This window comes from Apium graveolens, chromosome 5 (assembly GCF_009905375.1).
Source record: "Apium graveolens cultivar Ventura chromosome 5, ASM990537v1, whole genome shotgun sequence".
Classification (NCBI taxonomy): Eukaryota; Viridiplantae; Streptophyta; class Magnoliopsida; order Apiales; family Apiaceae; genus Apium; species Apium graveolens.
Genome location: NC_133651.1, coordinates 208,616,745 through 208,629,108, shown reverse-complemented (window position 1 = coordinate 208,629,108; position 12,364 = coordinate 208,616,745). Strand labels below are relative to the sequence as shown.

The window sequence follows — 12,364 nt, the reverse complement described above, 5'->3', positions numbered from 1 at the left end:
TGCAGACATGTGCTACAAGACTTATTATTACATAAGCTACACTCTGGATGGATGTTCAGTGGTCATTCGTCAGGACTATAAAGTTCATCCATCGGGACTATTGTAGAACATTCGTCGAGAGCTACAAAAATACTAAGTTAAATCTACTAAGGTGTTTTGTTCAACTTATCATCAAGTTCACAACATATTCCTAACATCAACAACCGACACAAACTTCTGAGCTAAAGAAGAAAGCTCCAAAGAGAAAGTCTGTTCATCCTGAAACAACTCAAGGAGGAGAAGGAAGTCAAGGAAAGAAACAGAAGAAGCCAAGAACCAAGAATAAATTGTCTATTTGTTCAGTCTAGAGGAACAATTCTTGTTCTTGAATATATACTTAGGAAATCTGAAATTGTATATGTGATCCAGAATGCGTTCAAAATTATTTCCTACTTTTATTATTAACATTTTCTTGATTATCAATTGAGTTATCCCTTATGGATTTGCTTATCGAACTCTAATATTCAAATAGGGGACGATTGTAAAGTATAATTTAACGTAATTTTTAACAGACTATATATAACACAACATGAAAAAGAAACATATAAATAATATTATCTATGAAACTTAGGAATCAATAAGAAAGAATATTGGACAAATACAAATAATCAAAACATGGAATTAAAGCCCCAAGTTTGTAACATGGTCATAGAAAGAACTTAATTTCAATTTTCAAGCCTTTGTGAAGAATAAAATGTCAAAGAACTTTTAGTGTTAAAGAAATGAATTGGTTCTATTGTTGAAAATCAGGGATTCTAGTGAAATGAAGCAGTTTGAATTTGTTAAACATCTAAAGAATTAATTGAATGAAGATGTTCAATTTTATGTTAGTCGTCTTTGAATCAGACCAGTGCACTAGGTGTAACGACTGGGATTTTTGCAATGTATTTATATGAATAAAATACGACTGTGTGTTTTAATTATGGATTACGTGGATATTCGAGTATAAAATATTAAGTCATATAATTTTATGGCTTATGTGCAATTTCTGTGAAATAGTAATAAGGAATGGGAAAAGTCTCATTCCAGTTTGATGAGTTTGTAAAAGGTATAAGAAATGTTTGAGAAGTATAACTGATCCGCTGTTGCCGAGCCGTCAGGAAGAACGGGACTCGTTATTCGAAAGATGAATTAAATGAGAAGGATTAAGGATAATAAAATTGAGGCTTATAATGAGTTATGATAAATGTTGAGTCCTCTGTATGTTTCTGTGGTTTGATTCATAATTGAGAAAGTTAAATCGTTATTTGAATTATCGGGTAATTGTTATTCGCGTAATCAGCTATTAAAAAGGGAATAATGTGTTTAAGTGTATCAATGAGAATATGGTTGATGTTATTGTGTGAATATATGTTATTCTAAAGTTACGAGTATGAATCTGTGATTCACGAGTTTTTAAAATATTTTTAGAGGTTTTATTTGATTAAAATAAGGATTATTAGATCCTTATATATTTTTATATAATTATTAAAATATGATCAAGGTGGAAAATTTATTTTATTATCTCTACAATAGTCCTAGGGACTTTTCAAAAAATGATAGTTGGATTTAATTTGATGTTCGGATATTTTAAAATAATTTTTCCAAAGTTTATTTCTATTATCGGTGATTTATTTGTAAAATCCATACAAAATAAACCGTTCATTCAAATATTAATTTAAAAATATCAATGGATAGGTATTTTCATGGATCTTATTTTAAAAATGAGTTTCTCTATTAAATTCTTTGGTTGCTGTCATTTTTAACAAATTATGAATCATTTTTACTTGCAAATTTAGAAGTTTTAATGGCTAATTACCATTGTACCCCTGGCTCTGTATATAAATACACCCCTCCCCTCTTTTTTTCTTTTCCCCATTCCTTTCACTCTCGCTCGTCTCTCTCTTTCACTCTCTCTCTCTCTCCTCTCGGTAATCTCTCTCTCTCTCTCCTTCCTCCATTTCTTTGCAGATTCCAGTCGGTTTTCAGAAATGAGACCATAATTGTGTTCGATTTCTTGTTCTCTGCCTTTATGTGTACTTGCTAGTGTAATTTCTTGAGGTTTCCATAAAACCCAATTTAGGTTTGATTGGTTCTTGATGAAATTGATTATGGGTTATGATTCTTTGATTGTCACTGTGAGTATACAAGTGTTTAGTGATTAAAAACAAAGATAGTGGCGGAGTTTCGGTTGGAAACCCCAAACGGGGCACCACTATACTTTGCCGCCATCGACGATGAACCACTGGTGAGCCGACGGGGACAAGGATGTTCTTGAGTCCGAGTTTTATACAAATTTTGATGTGCATGCAAGTGTTTGTGTAATTTCATATTTTTTTATAATTAATTTTCTAAAAGATTGGTTCGAATTTGATGTAAATCGGCTAATAATCCTTGGTTATATAATTGGTTTTTAAGAATGTTGATGCATGTCAATTTGGTGTGAAAATTTGAAGTATTGATTTCGAATATTGAATTTATAAAGTCGAAATTACGGGATTTTAGTTGATTTTTCGATTCCGAGTTCTTGCATGTTAGTTCGTTTGGTTATATTGATGAATCGAATATGTTTAAGTAAAAATTTCAAATTTTTTACTTATAACTCTTATTTTGGTTTGAATTTTTGAAAATTGGTTCGAATGATTTGATTAAACTCGGTTATGTGTAATGATAAGATATAAGGTTAAGTTTGAATATAGAATATGTGATTTGCGAGTTGGATTATATGTTGAGATGGAGTTCCATGTTATGTGTTAAGTGTTAAAATGTAATTATGTATACTCCATTATGATCGTTTGTTGTGGTTGATTATTATGATAAGATTAAGCGTAATTACAAATAAGCCATGCCCAATTTTCGAAAAGAAAGTATATAGATATGTATAAGAAGCATAGTCGATATGATTTAATAAGATTTGGTGTCGTATTATGAGATTATATGATTACTTTCTATGTCTGAAGTATCGAGTAATTCAGTGATATAAAGTGTATAAAAGGGTAACCTCAATGACCGGATGGAAGTCAGTACGGGTTGATCACCCGTATTATACTTAAAAGATGGATATTCCAATCAAGGGATCTTTGTTGTTAAATAATGAAAGTAAAAGTTTTATAAATATTACAACAAGCATTGTGCTTTTCTTTTGAATTGAAGTTGAATAGTTGAATTGAATCTTCTTTAAAGTCTTGAGAATCTTGTTTGAGAACCCTGTCGCTTTACTTTTATATTGATGCTCATAGCTTAGAGCAATTTATCTCTCAAAGTATGAAACTCTATAAGAACCCTATCAATTGAGCTTGAGAACCGTTGATTATTCGAACTTAAATCTTAAAAGCTTTGAAACCTTCCTTTGGAACCATTTCCTAGAAATTGATCGAATGATGCCACCTAGTTTATCGGAATATAATGCCTTAGATATTATTGTTTATGTTGATATTCAGAACTGTTTATAGAGTTACTTTCTGAGCTCCTTTGCTCATTTATTTGTGTGATCTAACAATGGTAGTTAAGCAAGAAGATGGCCAGACTTGGGCGCACCGCTCACAAGAGCGTTTTTTGAGGTCCCTATCGTGTCGTGGGATTTCATATGCAAAATCAGGTAGATGCTATGTGAGCAAGCGATAATAAGTTGGTGGGAAGTGTAATAGCTGAATCAGATACTTCTGGGTTATCTGTCGATTCCAAGTCGGAATCGAATAATTTGGTTTTATTTATATTAAGGGTTGTAATAATATTGTTCTGGTTGGTAGTTGTAATCTTTACTCATACTTTATCATGTTTAGATCTTGTTAGCTTCGGGGTTTATTATATTTATGATGTTATTATATTAGTTTATTGGTGTTGTGGGTCCTCATTCCTAACTCCGAGTTTGAGGGCGTCACAATTTGGTATCAGAGCTACAGGATTTTGTCCCTGAGACAAGTAAGTAAGTATTACGAGAGTGTTCGACTCATATAGAGTTGAGTTAGACTATTAGGTATAGTCTAAGTAAAGTGAATAGGTTAAGGTGGTAATTAGAGTTAGGGCATCGAGTCAGTTGGAGGTTTTATTTAACCCTAATGTCGTTTCTTGATTGTTGTTTTATGTTTTATCTCAGGACCCTGACAATGGTAATGATGCTGATTCTGAGGGTAGTTTGTTACCGGGATCACCTGCTGAGCCCCAGTACATTAGTTCAGACCCCGAGGAGGATCCGTCTGAGGACAGTATTGCCCCTATGCATGTTTCTCCCCTGGTACCAGTACCTGATTCCCCAGTGGTTATGGAAGATTCCGCAGCTCCTATGCCTGAGTCCCCGACCCTCACAAATTGCCTGTTGTGCTTGTACCTGCCCATGTTAGTGATGATTTGGCCCAGGACCGTGACTTTGTGTTTGCTCGTATACCTGAGTTGAGATCTTTGGTACACAAGTCGGCCCGAGAGTCTAGGCTTCATATGTTGGTTCCAGAGCCCCAGTGGCGTGTTCGTATTGAGATATTTGAGCAGGTTCCCCGTAGTCATTGGAGGAGGGACCTTCTTGCAGTGATACTGAGGCTGAGGCCCGCAGAGTTCATAAGATAGTGCGTTGGATGCTTTTGGTGTTGAGGGAGGTTCTTAATCTCCATGTTTAGTTATGGTTGGGAGATCATACATGACATTTGGCAGATCCTGTAGTAGTAGTTGTTGTTGTATCTTTTCAGCGCCGGTAGGTTTTGGGATACCTGGTCAGACGCCGGGATCCCTTTATGTTGTATTGTGATTTAGACTTAGTGTTGGTTGTATCAGCAGTATCTAGGTAGAAGTTAGGGGTAGATAGGGGATATTTTCCAATTTTTCCCCTGTTTAACCCTGCTATGTTATTGTATTTCGTTTCCAGAACATTGTTGTACTCAAACTATTTATCTATGTATCTTGTTTCCATATTGTGGATCCTTGAGTTTCATAAACTATTTTGCATAACATGTTTTCCAAGCAATCGTATTTAACACCTTTGTGATAACAAATCTTATGTCATGCGAGAACCCTAACCGGTGAGCGAAATTATGTAGTAATAGGATTACATGCACAAATGGGTAAAAAAAACTTAAAACCCGTAAAACTATTCCTAAAAGAATCCTATTGTTATATATGTCATGCTACCTTATTGCTAAATAATTGCTCATCAGGTTTGTCAAATGGCCACTTCACCAAATCACCAAGAAGAAGAAACTCAAACTCAAAACCAAGAGCAAAACCAAGACACCCCAATGATGAACCGACTCTTTCAACTTTTGCAATAACCCCCAGCCTCGAGAACCGAAAATTTCAAACACTTTCAATCCATTCACCCCCCATAATTTGTAGGTTTTCCCGATCCGATTAAGGCTTAGTCCTGGTTAAGAGAAATGGAGAAAGCTTTCGAGTTAGAAGAATTTAAGGATGAAAAGAAGAGGAAGTACGCAAGTTATTACTTGAAGGATGAGGCTATCTATTGGTGGGAATCTACCAAAGCGTTGCAAGAAGAAGGAGAAGCTGTTTCTTGGAATAAGTTTATAGAGCTATTTCTGGAGAAGTATTTACCAAGTTATATGCAAGATCAGTTAGAGATGAGGTTTCTGGATTTAAGGCAAGGGAATATGACGGTAGTAGAGTATGAAGTAAAGTTTTCAGAGTTAGCAAGGTTTGTGCCAGAGTACGTGAATACGGAAGCTAAGAAAGCTAAAAGATTTAAACAAGGACTTAAGTCATGGATTCGTAGTCAAGTGGCTCTTCTTGAGATAAGGACATATGTTGCCATGGTATAGAAGGCAATGATTATGGAAGGAGAAAGAGAAGCAACTAAAAGGGAAAATGAAGGGAAGAAAAGGAACTTTGAGGATCAGAACAAGACCGAGGAAGCTCTAAGTTTAGAGGAAGATTTGGGAAGAATGTTAGTAATGCCGGTCTGAAATTCCAGAAGTTTAAGCCTGGAAATGGAAACCAAAAGAATCGTTTTCAGAAAGTTGGATAGTCAACAAAGGACAATAGACCCCGGATTCAGGATTGTAATACTTGTAGAAAGAGGCACCCCGGAAGATGTAATAAGCTTAATGTGACATGTTTTAAGTGCAACCAGAAAGGCCATTACTCGTCAGAATGCACGAGTGGTACAGGGAAGCCAGAGATGACCTATTTTAAGTGTGGGAAAGTTGGCCATATGGCAAGGAATTTCAAGGAGTCTATTCAGAAGGCAAATGTTCTTAGGATTGCTGGACCAATGCTTCTACCAACATAAAAAGATTAGACAAGGGCACAGACGTTTAATATGAAAATGAAAGATGCAGTGCAGGATGCGGATGTGGTAGCAGGTACGCTTGCTATAAATTCAGTAGAAGTCCAAGTGTTAATGGATTCTGGAGCTACTAGATCATTTATTTCTGAAAGTGTTATTGATAGACTAAAATGCGTCGCGTACCCTTTAGAATCTTATTTGATTATAGAAGTATCAAATCAAGAACGAGTTGCTGCCAATAGAATTTGTCCTAGTTGTGATATTGTAATAGACGGCCGATATTTTTCTGATGTCCTAATACCGTTTAAGTCATGAGAATTTGACATTATTCTCAGAATGGATTGGTTAGCGAACCACGATGCGCAGATCGAATGTAGAAGCAAGAAAGTGAAATTGAGAACCAAGGATGGAACTGAGGTGATATTTAAAGGAAAGAAGCAAGACAGGAAGTTTCTAACAGCAATTCAGACCATAAGATTGTTACAACAAGGATGCGAAGCTTATTTGGCTCACGTAAAGGATGTGGAGAAGGGATCCCTAAATATTGAGGACATTTATGTAGTTAAAGGGTTTCCTGATGTATTTCCCGATGAATTACCTGGACTGCCTCCGAATCGAGAGATTGAATTCATGATTGATTTGGCTCCTGGAAATGAACCAGTTTCGAAATCCCCTTATCGAATGGTGCCCATTGAAATGAAAGAACTAGTGACGCAATTGCAAGAATTGTTAGATAAATGAGTTATTCGACTGAATGTATCCTTGTGGGGTGCACCAGTGCTGTTCGTAAAGAAGAAAGATGGAACATGAGATTGTGTATCGATTACCGCAAACTCAATAAGTATACTATCAAGAATAAGTACCCTCTCCCGTGAATCGATAATTTATTTGATCAACTGAAAAGAGCTACTTGTTTCTCGAAGATCAATTTAAGATCCGTATATCATCAACTAAAGATTAAGGCGGAAGATATACCCAAGATAGCCTTTCAAACGATATATGGACATTATGAATCCTTGGTAATGGCGTTTGGATTAACGAATGCGCCAGCTGCTTTTATGGATCTTATGAATCGAGTGTTTAAGAAATACTTGGACAAGTTCATAATAGTATTCATTGATGATATTTTGATTTACTCAAAGTCAGAAGCAGAACACATGGAACATTTGAAGATTGCTTTGGAAATCTTGAGGAAAGAGAAATTGTATGCGAAGTTTTCAAAATGCGAGTTTTGGTTAAAGGAAGTTCAGTTTCTTGGACACTTAGTCAATAGTGAAGGTATCAAAGTAGATCCTGCGAAGATTGATGCTGTTATGAATTGGGAAAGACCAAAGTCTCCAATGAAAGTGAGAAACTTTTTTGGGACTAGCTGGATATGATCGATGATTTGTTCAAGATTTTTCTAAGATTGCAGTTCCACTGACTAAGTTGACAAGGAAAATTGAAAATTTTGTTTGGACAAATAAATGTGATGAAAGCTTCCAAGAGCTAAAGAAAAGGTTAGTTTATGCGCCAATATTGGTTTCACCTGATGAGAAAGGTGAATTTGTGATATATAGCGATGCTTCGTATAAAGGATTATGTTGCATGTTGATGCAACACCTTGTTCTCACAAAACCACACAAGCGTACGCGATCATAAGTAGTATAAGATTAAGTTAAGTTTGTTCCCACATAGACTGGTTTAAACAGAATATGCACTTATGCAACAATGTATAGTTATTATTCACTGCTAAGATAAGTATCAGTTTTGAGTTGATTAACTAATTAAAGTGATTATACTAGCATTCATTATCTAAGTTAATAAAACTGATTTACTTATATGAGATAAAACATTGGATTCTAACTTCATTAAATAATTCATTCAGAGTTTATGCCTTTAATCTTAACATGTGACGGTGATGACAACTAATCAGATAACACGAAATTAGTATACGTTATCTTTTGATATACGTATACCCTACTACTAAACATCCACAAATAAGATAGAATTTGAGCATACACTATTATGCTTAGACCCTATATGTCTATAAGATTTGAAAACATAATGGTTTAATGAGCAAGTTATCTATTGAGATTACATAGGGCATCGTAAGATGGTAAAAATTACACTACGAATAATGCATGACAACATACATAAACCTATGCTAGCATGGCAAGTTCTAAACCTCTATATCCACTTTCACTTCAATAAATATTAACAAATGACTTAGATGTTAGCTACACATCTAAGAAGAATAAGTACAACTATACTAGGATATCATAAATCATCACACACTAATGATTTAGAATAATCAATTATTGAAATCTAAAAATAAATCCGCTAGAACCCTATGACAACGATTGGTTCATGATCGAACACATCGTCACCATGGGTTCCAATGAAAACATGATAATAAATAAGTTAGGAATACTACGAGATAATATAAAAGTACTAGAGTTTAGAACAAAAAAAAACAAGCATTCAAAAGTATCGCCTAAATCGAAGAATACAAAAGTGAAAACTAAATCTTCTTCTCCTTAGTCGTCTTATGTGCTTTTGGTCTTCTCTATGTTCTCCATGGCTTCCTTGTTCTAAAAAACGTCTTCTTTTCTTCATATATATAGCCCTGGTTGACCTGGACTCTCAAAATTACCAAATTATAATCAAATCAGGATTCTACAAAATTTGTTGGCGCGGGCGCGCTTGAATAGGCGTGGGCGCGCTCTATGTCTGACAAATGGGGCGCGGGCGCGCCTGCTTTCTGTAGAATTTCTGCAGCTTTCTTCTTTTTGTGCTCTGTCCTTCATACAAACTTCCACGACTCCTTCCCTGATCTCTTATCTCTTATCAATATATAATCATTTAAAAGTTCATTTCCACCTCTGACTAGTGCACTGCAACAAATCAACACAAAACACATCAAACCACCAAATATTTGAGTCCAAAACACCAACTTAAGCCGATATGAAGCGTTCCAAGTAGATATAAAATCCACTTATCACACCCCCAAACTTAAATTGATGCTTGTCCTCAAGCATAAACAAACTCAAAACTAATAACAAAACTATTGCATGAATGCAACTACGTGAAAATGCAACTAAATGACAATACAACGATCCCCTCAGAATAAATATAATCAAATCAATAAGCAATGTGTCTAAGAATGCAACGACTTCAAACATAGTTCGTCTTAATCCCATAAACCAACATATAAACCAGAAACGTGCGTGTGTTAGATGCTTATCAGATATACTTTCAACACTAGATCAATAACCATATCCTATCCTTCGCCAAAATAATCACAAATTTATAAATAGAATAGACGTTAAACACATAATGACTCACAACACCTCAATTTTACTAAATTCGTACAAGGATCATGCTATAATACTGAAACACATCACACACAAATGCTTATTTGACCGTACGATAAATGAGGTAGCAAAAGACTATACAATAATACCCATGTAGCGAGCGTTAGGTTAGCGGATCCCAGACTATACAAGCCTTAGGTCACTAGGCACAAAGTCCCCTATAACTTAATTGCTCGAGTATTAAAGAGCTCACCCTTGGTCAATTCTGCATATACAAACACAATTTTTTTTCTTTCTTTTCTTTTTTTTTCTTTTTTTTCTTTCTTTTTCTTGCTTTGTTTTTCAATGATTCTGATGTTTCGCTCCATCTCATTCAACCCTAGACTACTCATAAAAATATGAGCCGACTACTAGCCATTTAATGCCTAATTTTATTCACAACTAGCAATGATATCCATGTTTCTCCCTAGTTTAAAAATTCAGTGTTCCTACGTCATTACGAGAATAGCAAAAATTCTGAATATAACCAAGTGATTAAATTCCAATAAACAAACAAGTATGATCATGATCTAGTTCAAAATCAATCTATAAGACTTGTGAAAAAACTTTGTTTCTGGGCATACAAATCAATTCATTAGGACTTAATCATCCCTCTATTCGACATCACTACACTCAAATCAACACCAACCCACCAATCAGAAACAGCTCATCCTACGGGATCATGTTATATGCATGTAAATGCAACTACATGGACTCACATAATAACATGAACAAATATGCAAGCAAATATGAACTATATGAACAATCATGCAAAAATAATGAACGAACTACAACTAAACATGCAATATGAATCTATATGAACACGACACACAGCTAATCCTTACATTATCACCCCCAAACTTAAAATATGCAATGTCATCATTGAAGGTAATAATAAGGATACAAGGCATACCTAGTCGTCAGTGGGATCACCCTCCTCGGGTGAAGAATCAGGTGGTGGGTAAACAGTGCTCGCTCCAAATACAGGCCAATCGACCTCGACACCAGTGGCTCTAAAAGTAGTACTCAACGCCTGTGTCAAATTCTGAGCAAAACGGTTGTGAATATCATGTATGGCATCCATACGCCTAGTCAATCTCCTGTACTGAGCATCTTCAAGTCCAGTCTTATCCCCTGTCTGCTCTGCACGAGAAGATCTAGTGGCTGCACGAGAGGATCTAGCAGGTACCTGTTGTGCCTGAGAAGAACCCCCTGCATACGTTTGGTCAACTAGCTGTCCACCCGGTAGATGATCATATATATAACCCAATCCCTTCTCATGGGATTTACCACCATACCACTCCTGCATCACGGAAATTGTCGAGCTATCAATGGGAGCACTCGACATCTGCAGCTGCTCATGCTCGGGCCACCTAATACCAACCGAAGTACACAACTTCATAACAATGGAGGCATGAAGAATCGCCCCCGTGGTTCCCCCTCACAGAAAACAAAGCATACTCTGATAAATCACATAGCCGAGATCAATATATTATTTATTCAAAATCCCTTACAGCATAATAACCCCATCCACAGTAACCTCGTGTTAATGTGAAGATGGCATGATATTAGCACACATAAACAGGTTCCAAGCCCTAACATACCTGTTCATACAAGAAGCAGGAAAAGTAAGCGGCTCAGTGGTGCCTGCTTTATACTTCCACTTCGTTCTTGGAACATACAACTCTGCCAAAATGTAATCCAAGTCCAAATCCTCCCTAATCTTATACACCCAGTCATCAGCAGTCCTAGACCTCGCGGGTTGATTTATAACCTGACGAATAGTAGCCGGATGATAATCAACAGTCAACCCATGAATAACAGAATACCAATTCTTGTCCTCCTTAGCATTTACGTAAAATTCCCGCATAATGCTCAATGGGAACCGCAACGGGTGTCTCACAGAAAGTCTGTCAACCCTTCTCAACAATCATCTCCAATAGCTTCCCATCCTTAGTCATGGGTAAAAGTCCCTCTCTTTAGTAATCGGCTTAGACATCAACCTAGTGAACTCCGCCTGAGCCTCCGGTGAAGTAAATCTGTTCTTCGTGCCACCCACACTAGAATCATCGATAGACGAGGGATGGGTGTTACTACTCCCCGTGGTTCGTGCTCTTTTAGTGCCATAATCACAAGTGATAGCGATTTGGGTGTAAGTATTATATGTAGGAGAGGCTAGGGTTTGTGGGTATAGGATATGTTTATATGTATGTAGATGTATATATATATAGGATAGAGATAGAAGGGGTGGGGAGTTGTTTAGGGTGTAGAAATAGGGTTAGAATTAGGGTAGAATTCGGGTTTGGGCTTGGGTTAATCTGATTTTCTGTTTTTTCACTCTCTTTTTTCTTTTCCAGGGACCTCGCATGGGCGCGCCTGTCTTTTTTTTCTTTTCCAGGGACCTCGCACGGGCGCGCCGTGTAGAACGCGGGCGTGCCGCACTTCTGGAAAAAATTTCAGTTTTTTGATTTTTTTTTGTTTTTTTTCTTCAGAAAAAATACAACAAATACATGGGTTGCCTCCCACGAAGCGCTTGGTTTACGTCTTTAGCTTGACGTGAAACCTCGAAATCAAGTTATCACAAGAATGGTGCTCACCACCTCACGGTTTGCCATATCCCCATAATAATGCTTCAACCTCTGACCATTTACTTTGAACGCTTGGTCCAGATGCTTATCAAAAATTTCTACAGCTCCATGTGGAAACACAATTTTGACAATGAACGGACCTGACCACCGTGACTTAAGCTTTCCTGGAAAGAGTCGGAGACGAGAGTTGAACA

General features: G+C 36.4%; 1 protein-coding gene across 1 annotated transcript; it reads left to right on the top strand.

Annotated features, from left to right (window-relative positions):
* The first annotated feature begins 6,583 nt into the window (after positions 1-6,583).
* LOC141660625 (uncharacterized) lies at positions 6,584-6,988 on the top strand. Its single transcript, XM_074467614.1, has one exon. It carries the CDS (start codon positions 6,584-6,586, stop codon positions 6,986-6,988), a length of 405 nt encoding a protein of 134 aa, XP_074323715.1.
* The last annotated feature ends 5,376 nt before the right edge of the window (positions 6,989-12,364 follow it).